The sequence below is a fragment of the Mobula birostris genome, chromosome 19 (assembly GCF_030028105.1).
Source record: "Mobula birostris isolate sMobBir1 chromosome 19, sMobBir1.hap1, whole genome shotgun sequence".
Taxonomy (NCBI): Eukaryota; Metazoa; Chordata; class Chondrichthyes; order Myliobatiformes; family Myliobatidae; genus Mobula; species Mobula birostris.
The window spans coordinates 52876149-52888842 of record NC_092388.1 but is presented as its reverse complement, the minus strand read 5'-3'; the positions used below and the strand labels follow the sequence as shown (position 1 = coordinate 52888842).

General features: G+C 45.6%; 1 protein-coding gene across 3 annotated transcripts in view; it reads left to right on the top strand.

The window, feature by feature from the left end:
• LOC140212597 (N-acetyllactosaminide beta-1,6-N-acetylglucosaminyl-transferase-like) overlaps nt 1-12694 on the top strand; it is a 96335-nt gene that overhangs the window by 28719 nt on the left and 54922 nt on the right. For all 3 annotated transcript variants that reach the window (XM_072283591.1, XM_072283592.1, XM_072283590.1), the window contains exon 2: nt 5313-5408. In XM_072283591.1, coding sequence (XP_072139692.1) covers nt 5313-5408 — 96 coding nt within the window. The remainder of the gene's footprint in view (nt 1-5312; nt 5409-12694) is intronic.

The window sequence follows — 12694 nt, the reverse complement described above, 5'->3', positions numbered from 1 at the left end:
TTGTTGAAAAATCACAGGGAGAGATGTGAGTGGACCTTAAACACCAGAATAGTCTATGTGAGCTAAAAGGTGGTGTTATGTATTGTTTGCTCTGTGCAATTGTATGTAATATTTAGTTTTTTTAGCCTAGGTAGCACACCTCCAGCTTCAGGATTGGCTATTTATCCTGCAAGTTTGAGGCTCCTGAACTAGTGTGAATAGCTTCAATGTTCTCTGAATTGATTCTACAATCTACGGATTTACTTTGAAGGACTCCTTGCACCTCATGATCTGTGTATTTTTTAATTGCCTAGTTTGTTTTTTGCACATTAATTGTTTGTCAGTCTTGATTATGTATACTTTTTGTAAATGCCTGTAAGATAATGAATCTCAAGGTATGGTAACATAGTCTATTTACTTTGATATACTTACCAACCCTGGACAGCAATATCGTATGTTAATTTATAAATTAATATGACCATATTATCAATTTACTGCACAAAGCATTGGCTAAACAATTTTGAAGGTTAAGATTAAATTAAATGTGATGCTGAATCACTTCGCTTAGTCTTTTAAATTTATTTAATTTATCCTCCGTTACTAAGAGGAAAATGACAACTGTTGACTTCCTGTAAACATCCTCACAGGAAATCTGCTAGTAACGAGAGAGGTTGATTGGTTAGCAGTTCCTGTCCTTTCACTATGCAGAATACACTGGTGTCAAGGTAACTATATCATGCTGGCATTGTATTGTTGCTTTAGAGAGAAAAATTCCACCTTGCTTTACAGAGAGTAAGATTTCTGCTTTTTGAAAATACATACCATCTCAATCAACTGAGACTAATACAACAAAAGGAACCCTGCTCTTTGTGTGTCCATTTTGCTTTGTCACTGATGTGAGGTGTAGAATTTGCAACCTCAGATCTTTGATCTGTGATTAGCTTTATGTATTTACATCATTGATTTTAAACAAATACGCATAATGCTATTGATTATGCCATACGTGGAAGTCTACATATTGACAGCTGGAATTTACTTCAATGTGATTTTATTAGGAAAAAAGCTCTATTACAATCGGAGATGTTTTTCTGCTCACTCGTGGTTACTGTCGTCATCTTGTCAGTTTTAACCAGACTGGCCGTTTTCCTCCGACCTCACTCATTAACAAAGCATTTTTGCCTGCAGCCCTGGCTGTTTTGTTTTATTTTTCCACACCATTCTCTGTAATCTCTAGAAACCGTTATGCGTGAAAATCCCAGGAGATCAGCAGTTTTTGAGGCCCTCAGTCCGGCCTGTCTGACACCAACAATTGTTCTTCCCTATTCTGATCTTTAGTATGAACTGCAATTGATCCTCTTTGATGCATTTAGTTGCTGCTACATGATTGGCTGATTAGGTATTTGCATGAACGTGTCGACTAAAATGGCCACTAAGTTTTTAAATCGAAGTATATGGGTGAGAATCAACCAGGTTTAGTCATACTCCTAGTGAATCCTGCTAGATTATGCCATTCATTTGTTTTCAGGATAAGGCTTTCTGAGATGTCCTCCTTTGTCAAAGAACAGGGTTTCCTTTCCTCTACCACTGATGGTGCACTCCTCTGAATCTCCTCCATTTCCCAGATATCTGCCCTCACCCCATCTTCCTGCCACCTTAACAGGGACAGGGTTCCCCTTGTCCTTCCCTACCACCTCATAAGCCTCCATTCCAGCGCATCATTTCCCATAACCTCTGCCATCTTCAATGGAATCACACCATTAAAACAATCTTTTCCTCTCCCCAACTGTCTGCTTTGTACAGCAGATGCTCTTTGTGACTCCTTTCTCCACTTGTCCCTCCCCACTTATCTGCCTTCTGGCCCTTATCCTCTCAAGTAGGACAAGTGTTACACCTGCCCCTCCGCACCCCCCCCCCCGTCACAATTCAGGGCCCTAGACAGTGCTTCCATGAGAGGTGACACTTCACCTCCCAGTCTTTTGGGGTCATCTACTGCATCCAGTGCTCCCATTTGGGGCCCCCCTCTACATTGGTGAGACCCAACCTAGATTGGGGAACCACTTCATCAAACACCTTTTCTGCGTACGCTACAAAAGGCGGGTTTTCCCATTGACCACCCATTTCAATTTGACTTCCCATTTTAACAAGTTGGTCCATGGTCTCCTGTACAGTCATGATGAGGCCACTCTCAGGTTGGAGGAGCAACTCCTCATATTCCATTTGAGTGGCTTCTAACCTGATGGAATGAGCATCAATTTATCTAACCTCTGTTAATTTACTGCATCTCTCCTCATCTGCCAAACCCTCCCTCTGGTGTCCCTCATTCCTTTAGACCATCTAGCAGAAATAGGCCATCTGGCCTATCGAGTCTGCTCCACCATTCAATCATGGCTGATCCTTTTTATCTATCTCCTCTTCAACCCCAGTTCCCGGCCTTCCCCCCGTAACCTTTGATGCCATGTCCAATCAAGAGCCTATCAATCTCTGACTTAAATACACCCAGCGACGTGGCCTCCACAGCTGCCCGTGGCAACAAATTCCACAAATCCACCACCCTTTGGCTAAAGAGATTTCTCCGCATCTCTGTTTTGAAAGGGTGCCCCTCTATCCTGAGGCTGTACCTTCTTGTCCTAGACTCTCCCAGCATGGGAAACATTCTTTCCACATTTACTCTGTCTAGGCCTTTCAACATTCAAAAGGTTTCGATGAGATCCCCCCTCATCCTTATGAATTCCAGCATGTACAGACCAGAGCCATCAAACGTTCGTCGTATGATAACCCTTTCATTCCTGGAGTCATCCTTGTGAACCTCCCCTGGACCCTCTCCAATGTCAGCACATCTTTTCTAAGATGAGGGGCTCAAAACTTCACAATACTCAAGGTGAGTCCTCACCAGTGCCTTATAAAGCCTCAGCATCACATCCCTGCTCTTGAATTCTCGACCTCTTGAAGTAAATGCTATCATGGCATTTACCTTCCTCACCACCGACTCAACCTGCAAGTTAACCTTCAGGGTGTTCTGAACAAGGACTCCCAAGTCCACTTGCATTCTGGATTATTGGATTTTCTCCCTGTTTAGAAAATAGTCCGCACATCTATTTCTACTACCAAATTGCAGGACCGTGCACTTTCTAACATTGTGTTTCATTTGCCACTCTTACCTGTCCTCCTAATCTGTCCTTCTGCATCCTACCTGTTTCCTCAGCACTACCTGCCCCTGCACCAATCTTTGTATCATCTGTCAACCTGGCAACAAAGCCATCTATTCCATCATCTAAATCATTGATATACAGGATAAAAAGAAGTGGTCCCATTGCAGACCCCTGCGCAACACCACTAGTCACTGGCAGCCAACCAGAAAAAGATCCTTTTATTCCCACTCACTGCCTCCTACCAATCAGCCAATGCTCTAACCATGTTAGTAACATTCCTGCAATACCATGGGCTCTTAACTTGGTAAGCAGCCTCATGTGTGACACCTTGTCACTCCCATAGCCCACTCTGTTGTCGGATTCCTTCTTCAGCTCTTTAACTCTTCCACCTATCACCTTCCAGTATCTCACTTCAGCCCCCTCCAAAAACACTCACCTGTCTTCACCTATCATATGCCAGTGTGTACTCTTTACCCTCCCCGACACCTCCTTATTCTGTCTTTTCTCCCCTTCCTTCCCAGTTCTGATGATGGCTCTCTGCCTGAAACGTCAATTGTTTATGCCTGTCTGTAGATGGCGCCTGACATGCTGTGTTCCTCCAGCATTTTGTGTTTGTCACTCTAGGTCTATTGTATAATGGGTGCTGGATGAGTGTGAATTTTTATGAAACAAAGGGTCTATTTGTGGGCTTTATCATTCTATGACTAAGAAACCGTGATATCCTTGACTGCAAGGTGCACAGGCAAGACGGATGGTAATAAAACAAATCAGATTAGGTAGATTTGTTGTTGCCTCATGCATTACTCATCATGACCTTGGAAGGAACAAGTGATTTCTGCAATGTATAATTTTTTTTTCTTCGATGTAGTACAATATTTGTGAACATTTAATTTACTTTTAAAATACAGGAGGAGGCCATTGTATACATGCTGTCTCCAGGCAGAACAGTCCCACAGTCCAGTCCAGTCCCTGGTATATTCCTGTAAACTGTTGGCCTTCACATATCCATCAACTCCCTTTTGATTCTTCTTGCCACTTAACCTAGCAGTGTCTCCTTGACAACAGAAAGTATTAATTGTTAGGTATTAGGATTTCTGCAGAGCACCGGGTAGAAACCCTGATAAGTAACAGTGCTGCGGCTTCACAGCTCCAGGGATGCAGGTTCAGTCCTGATCTCGGGTGTTGTTTGTGTAGAGTCTGCACGTTGTCCCGGTGACCGTGTGGGTTTCTTCCAGGTGCTTTGGTTTTCTCCCACATCCCAGAGAGATGCTGGTCGGTTAACTGGCCATTGCAATTTGTTCCTTTATTGTAATTAACGGACCAAAGGAGAGTTGTTGGGCCTGTAAGAGAGAGGAGTTGCAGGCTGTATACGGAAATAAAGGGATGCCGAATAGGACTGCAGAACAGCTGCTCTCCCGTCACATAATAAATAAATTGATAATTGTCAGTAATGGTTCTTAAAAAGAAAATTGCCCTTGATAACATTATAACTTAATCATATACAGTTATTATCTATAAAAGCATTGATTTTTGGTATTTGATTTGTAAAAGGAAACCACGTATGTAGAAGATAAAGGTTTTTGACTTGAGTAATCATGGAATTAATGCAAAAATAGCAAGCCTCTTGTGTGCCTGTTAAGTTATGGATGGGTATCCTTTTACAATACTGATTTGTTTTCAAGCACAGACAAATAAAATGTGAAGGTGCAAAGTACAAACGTAAATTGTTTATTTCTGTTCTTGGCATTCCCATTAAACTATTCTCAGTATTACTGAGTTGTATATGCTTTGGCATTAATTGGAAACTAAGGTGTATGGAGTAGGGCGAATGCACATTTCCAGTATACTTCAGAGTCACAAGAGACTGCAGACGCTGGAATATGGAGCAAAAGGAAAACAAACCTCTGGAGGAACTTCGCTGATCAAAGGCATCTCCGGAAGGAAATGAACAGTCAAAAGTTTATACTGGTTAGCTTCCCTCTAATCTTTCAGTCCAGATGCAGTGTTTTGACATGTCATTAGATCATCATTTCCCTCCACTGATTTCCTCTCACAATTTATTTTGTTGCTCTTGTATATTTTGAACAGGCCAGGTGGTAATTTTAAGAATGTTCCAAGTGACTTCCAGGGTTAGGAGGAAGTATTTCATTGAAGTTCACTAAATAACTCTCTTTCTCTTAACAGATGCACCAGGTGCAGATCCCAATGCTGAATGGGAAGGCAGCATACGATCGATTAAATGGCTGGACCAGGCTAAAGTAGCTCACAAGGGCTGTAAAGGTAAATTTGTACACTGTAGAATAACAACCCTTTCATTTGGATTTCCAAGCAAAACATCAAGTGCAGATTAAAATTATTTTCACATGGAAACTAAAATGAATGTTTCTAGTAACATAGACAATAAGAGATAGGAACAGATTGGGCCACTCGGCCCATCGAATCTGCTCCACTATTCCATCATGGCTGATTTATTATCCCGCTCAACCACATTCTCCTGCCTTCTCCTCATGACCTTTGATGCCCTGACTAACCAAGAACCTATCAACCTCTGCTTTAAATATACTGAATGACTTGGCCTCCACAGCAGTCTGTGGCATTGAATTCCACAAATTGACTGCCCTCTGGCTAAAGAAATTCCATTTCATCTCTGTTCTGTGCTTTCTGGTCCTAGACTCAGCCACTGTAGGAAACATCCTCTCCACATCCATTCTCTCTAAGCCTTTCAATATTTAATAGGTTTCAATAAGAACTCCCTAACCCATTCTTCTAAACTCCAGCGAGTACAGGCCCAGAGCAGTCAAACTCTCCTTGTATGTTAACCCTATCATTCCCTTAGTAACTCTTGTGAATCTCCCCGGACCCTTTCCAATGCCAACACATCTTTCTTAGATAAGCGGCCTCTAAAACTGCTCCAAGTGCGGTCTGACCTCAGAGACATAAAGCCTCAGAATTGCATCCTTGCTTTGATTCCTCTCAAACTGAACAATAACATTGCATTTGTCTTTCCAACTCAATCTGCAAGTTAACCTTTAGGGAATCCTTCACAAGGATCCCCAAGTCCCTTTGCACCTCTGATTTTTGAATTTTTTTGCCCCATATAGGAAACAGTTTATGCGTTTATTCTTTCCACTAAATTCCATGACCGTGCACTTCCCTTCACTATAGTCCATCTGCCACTTCTTTGCCCATTCTCCTAATCTGTCCTAGTCCTTGTCAGCCTCCCTGCCCTTCCACCTGTCGTCTTATCGTCTACAAATCTGGTCACAAAGCCATCAATTCCATCATCCCAATCAATGGCATTCAATTGTAAAAAGAAGCAGTGCCAACACTGACTTGTGGAACACCACTAGTTACCAGCAGCCGATCAGAAAAGGCTCTCTTTGCCTCCTGCCAATCAGCAAATGCTCAATCAATCCAAGCTAATATCTTTGCTGTAATACCATGGGCTCTTACCTTGTTAAGCAGCCTCATGTGCGGCACTTTGTAAAAGCCCTTATGAAAATCCAAGAACAGACCATCCACAGATTCTCCTTTTGTCTATCCTGCTTGTTAATCCCTTAAAGGATTCTAACATATTTGTCAGGCAAGAGTTCCCCTTGAGGAAACTATGTTGACTTTGGCCTATTTTATCACGCACCTCCAAGGACCCTGAAATCTCATCCTTAATAATGCACTCCAACATCTTCGCAACCACTGAGGTCAGATGAACTTTATTCAGTTTCCCTCTTTGCTTAAAGAATGGAATGATGTTTGCAATTTCCCAGACCTCTGGGACCATTTCAGAATCCAGTGATTATTGAAACATCATTACTTATGTATCCACAAACTCTTAAGCTACCGCTTTCAGAACCCTGGGGTGTGCACTGTCTGGTCCAGGACCTTTGGATTTCCCAAACTACTTCTTAGTATTAGCAAATGCTCTCACTTCTGCCTCCTGACACTCTCAAATTTCTGGGATACTGATACAAAATACTTATTGTTTGTCTGCTATTTCTTTGCCCCCCATTATACCTCTCCAGTGTAGTTTTTCAGCAGTCCGATATCCACTCTTAACACACAAAACTGGGGGAACTCAGCGAGCCAGGCTTCATCTATGGAAAAGAGTAAACTGTTGATGTTTCATCAGGACCGGGGGGAAGAAAGATGAGAAGTTAGAGCAAGATGGTGGCAGGGAGAGAGGAAGAAATACAATGTGGTAATTTCTACTTTGAAAAAGGACCACTCGACAACTTCATGCCCAAAGGAACAACTTTATCTGGGATGGCAAAACTGATATTACATACAATGCACACCGGAAGTGAAAAGAAAAGAAGTAAAACCCCACCAACCCCGGAACCAGCCTCTCTTTAAGAACAGCTTCCCCTAGTGGGAGTATTGCTATATTACCATTATCCTAATTAGTATTAACTTGCTTTTAATAATGCTCACATTACAACACTTCTCCCCCTTTAAAATTCAACATTCCCTCAATGTAAGAGAACTGGGAAATAAAAACGGTGGTGTCATTAGCTTGCTTACCCCTGAAACTTATACTAGTGTCTCAGCAACAGTTTACCAATACTAAACACCTGGAAAACGTGGCAGATTCAACATTTAATCTAACAAAAAAAAAACTGTCCAGTCAAAGATTCAGTGTCAGGAGGTTTGCGAGTGCGCTACGATCTGCACACTACCCCCAGTGACCCAGCAGACACTGTTGGTGAGGATGTTTTGGGTGGATCTAGTGTTGGGGGCGTGAGAGGCGTCTGTGTGTCCGTGTGAGAATGTCCATCCTCTTCAGAGGACCCCGATCCCTCTGCCAGCGTCTCGCCCTCTGGCAAAGTCACTGGTGGACTTGCTCCCACAGTAGTCTGCCTCACCACTGGAAACTCTGTGGAACTGTCTGCATCTGAGCCGGTATCATGACGCAGGTGCACGTGGTCCTGATGTCTGCGGAAAACACGCCCATCAGTCAGCTTAACAACATAGGAGATGGGACCACTCTGCTTAAGAATAACCCCAGGCAGCCATTACTGATTGTTTCTCACATAGACATTGTCATCCGGTTTTAACTGTCTCTCTTGCACTTGTTGATCATGTCCCTCCTGCTTTTCCTGCTTTCTCTCCACTTTCGGTTTCATGTCCAGGCGCAACAGGTCCAATCTTGACTTGGGCCTACGCCCCATCAGCATCTCTGCTGGAGTGCGGGCAGTCGTAGTCTGTGGCGTGAGGCGGTATTTAAACAGGAAACATGAAAAACAAATGCTAAGAGAGTCCCCTGTCAGCCGCTTCAGGCCTTCCTTCACTGTCTGAACAGCCTGCTCAGCCAAACCATTTGAGGCTGGGTGGAAAGGGGCCGTCCGAATGTGATGAATGCCATTCTGCTGCATGAACTCACTGAACAGCTTACTGGTGAACATCAGGTCATTATCTGTGACCGGTGTCAGACAACCCGTGGACTGCAAACACTTGTCTGAGTTTGTCTATGGTTGAGGGGGCTGTAATGTTGCTCATGATGTGAACTTCACTCCATTTGGAGTGCGCATCTACCATGACAAGAAACATCTGCCCCATAAAAGGGCCAGCAGAGTCCAAATGTAGCCAAGACCAGGGGTGGTCTGGCCACTCCCATGGGTGCAAAGGAGCTAGTGGTGGCATATTCTGATTAGTCTGACATTGCGTGCATAATTTTACCTTGTTCTCCAGATCCTGATCCATTCTTGGCCACCAGACGTAGGATCTTGCAAGACTTTTCATTTGAGACACCCCTGGATGAGTCTAATGAATTTCCTCCACAATCTGTGTACAGCCAGAGGCACGATGACTCTCGCCCCCCCCCCCCCAGAAAATGCAGCCATCCTGCAGACTGAGTTCTGTCTTGCGTTTGGCATAAAGCCTCAGTTCCTCTCCTTCCATGACACTGGGCCAAACTTGTAAAAGAAAAGTCTTGACTTAGGACAGGACTGGGTCCCTCTCTGTCCACTGCTTGATCTCGGTCGCCTTTACAGGTGTCTCTGACAGCCTCGCCAATGAAAACAGTCTCTGAAGACACATATGTAGCAACAGGTGTCTCAGGTAAAGGCAGTCGACTCAGTGCATCAGCATTTGTATTATCCCCACCTGCACTGTACACTATAGTATACTGGTAGACTGACAGTGTGAGAGCCCAACGCTGTATCCTGGCTGAGGCTAGTGATAGGATGCATCTCGTCTCACTGAACAGGCTTATCAGTGGTTTATGGTCCGTATAAATTGTGAATACATGTCCATAGAGGTACTGATGAAAGCATTTGACTGCAAAAGCAATGGCGAGACCTCCTTTGTCTATCTGTGAATGTCCCTTCTCAGCAGCCGTCAGGGTACGTGAAGCAAAACCAATAGGCTTCTCTGAATGGTCCTCCATTACATGTGAGAGAACTGCCCCGACTCCATAGGGTGAGGCATCACATGAAAGGGTAGTGAAGTGGAGGAGTTCTTCCACTTCCTTGAAAGCTTTCTCCTGCTCTTCACCCCACTGCCACTTAGTGTCACTGTGAAGCAGCTTATACAGTGGGGCCAAAACCTTTGAGAAGTCAGGAAGAAACTTGCCATAATAATTCACCATGCGCAAAAATGATCTGAGTTCAGTGACACTCTTGGGGCTTGGGGCCTCCTTAATAGCTCTCACTTTGTCCTCCACTGGGCAGAGCCCCTCAGCTGTGATCCTGTGTCCCAGGTAGGTTACATTCAATGCCAGGAACACATATTTTCCGCTTTTCAATTGCAGCCCTGCATCTGAGAGCCTCTTCAGCACCCATTCTAAATTAGCCAGATGCTCCACCTCCGTAGCCTCTGTGATCAAAATATCACCAAGGTACACTGCTACGTGCGGAATCCCCTGCAGCAAAGTGTCCATTGTCCTTTGGGAAATGGCGGGGCTGGACGCCACTCCAAACACCAGGCGATTGTATTTGAATAATCCCTTGTGCGTATTGATTGTGACACACTCCTTTGAATCCTCGTCGAGCAGCAGCTGTTGGTAAGCGTGGCTCATGTCCAGCTTTGTGAACAGCTTACCCCCTGACAGAGTCACAAACAGGTCATCCACCCGTGGCAATGGGTACTCCTCCAGCTTAGAGACCTGATTCACCATAAGGTTATAGTCCAAAATATATCCTCACCGTTTTGCCTGCCTTCAAAACTGGAACACCTTGAAAACTGGACGGGCTCAGTGATGCCCAGCCTCTGTAAACTTTCCAGCTCCTCCTCAATTTTGCCTTTCATGGCATAGGGCACCGACCTGGGCTTAAAAAAAAAACTTGGTGTGGCCTCAGGGTCGACATGGAGTTTCACTGTCACGCCCTTCAGTGTGCCCAGCTCATCCCTGAAAATGTCACAATACCGCTGCAGAGTGTTCTCCGTCGTGTGGGCATACTTAATTTCATGCCAGTTTAGCCAGATTTTGTGAAGCCAATCATGACCCAAAAGACTGGGCCCCCTGCCCTTAGCTCTCACTAGCCTGGCTTCAGCCTTCTGACCCCCAGCTGAAATGTCCACATATAACACCCCTAAATGAGGTATGGGCTGCCCCGTATAGGTCCTGAGTTTGAGCTTTGATGGTCTAATGGGAAGCAGGTTGAACCCCCATGTCCTCCTGTAGGTCTCCTCACCGATGATCGATGCAGTAGCCCCTGAATCAATCTCAAACTTAATGTCCTTTGCCCCACCGACCCCCGTTGCCTAGGGTGAATAGCCGTCGACCCTGCCAAACAGTGCAAATGCTTTGGTGCGGATAAAGTGTGAGTCGCCCAATGATCAGCTACGACACAAGTATGAAACAATATACAAAGTACGAGTGAAGAATTATACTGTATAGCAAATTTTTGTGATGGGTTAGTAGGAACAACTACAAGAAAAGGCGCCACATAAGTAACTTATCGGTCTTGTGCACATAATATTTTAATACGTTGGAGCTCACGCCTCCGATTCCATCCACAATGACCTTCCGAGACTCCGGCCACCCTCCGAACCCCCGAGGTCCGGTGTCCACCGCCCTGGAACCGCTGTCTATTCCTCACACGTCCGTCCTCTCTGCTTGCCTCCCAAAAAGCCCGTGCTCCTCAACTCAGCACACATATACAAGATAACAGAACATGTCTTCCATTGGCTAACAAATGAATACAATTTCCATTATCACACTGTATAACCCAAACATTGCTGTTACAGAGAACCCCTTGCTCAGCAGTTACATTACAAGAAGCCATTTTAATATAACACTTCAGAGAAGCTATTTTGGTAATAAGCGATCAACAGTTAACAGTCCATCTAGTATTACTGAGAGCCCTACATTCTCCCCCCACCGAAATAAGTCATGCCCCCATGCCGCTCAGATAATTCGCCATCCCTTCCTGCAGAGCACACAGCCCAATCCACGTGCAGAAAGCAGTGATCTGACTCCCCAGCACAGTAGAGATCACACCTTGTTCCCCAGGTGCTACGTAGGCCAGCCTCTCTGAGGGTTTCCGACTCCTCTGAGGCCTACGTACCCCCTCGTCTACCCCTTCTGCCTCAGACACTACAGGGGACCCTTTGAAACTACGAGGCAAATCCTCCCCCGAGCAGTCACCCAAGCCCCTCTACACCTCAGAACCCTCTATCTCTGGTTCAGGCCCTACATCCTCTCCTCCAGCGCCCTGCGGTACCACGGACTGCCCCTCACTGGCCCCTTCTAACCCAGTGGGGGAAAAGCCAGGAGTCTCTTCCTCCATCCCGGGAGCATCAGCGAACTGCAGAAAGTACCAACCATCCCAGTCATCATTTTCTGAATCAGTATCCCTCACAGGGGCTGGGCCCGGGCCTGTCTCTCCCGGGGTAAGCACGTCCTCCCCCCTGCGGGGACGCAGAGTCCTGGTACTGGGGGCAGCCACCTCTTCAGGCTCCTGCTCTACCTGCACATTTTGCCCCGTTGGGACAGTGCATCTGTGTCGACATTCCGGCTCCCCGGCCGGTACTTCAGGCTGAAATCATATGAAGACAAAGCTGCCAGCCACTGATGGCCTGTGGCATACAGTTTCGCCCAGGTCAAGATGTAAGTGAGTGGGTTGTTGTCTGTCCGCACCTGAAACTTGGCCCCGTAGAGATAGTCACTCAGCTTATCCACCACCGCCCATTTCAGTGCTAGGAACTCCAACTTGTGAGTGGGATAGTTTCTCTTTGAAGGTGACAAACTCTGGCTGACAAACGCTACAGGCCTCAGGCCAGCGCCCTGATCCTGATATAGAACAGCCCCTGACCCCTCATGACTGGCGTCAGTGTGTAGCATGTAGGGCAATCGGGGGTCTGCAAAAGCTAGCACTGGTGCCTGAGTCAGCATCTCCTTCAGTGACTGGAAAGCCGCTTCACATTTGTCATCCCATCTCTGTCCGAAGGGCTCTGATGGGTTCAAATATTCTCCCACCTCCCGTCCTTTCCTCCCACTCCCCCTCTGTCCCAGGGGAACCACTCAGAAGCTGGTTCAAGGGATGACTCACCTGGACGTAGCCCTTCACCAATCTCTGATAGTACCCACAGAACCCTAGGAACGAGCGCAGAGCACTCACGGTCTGGGG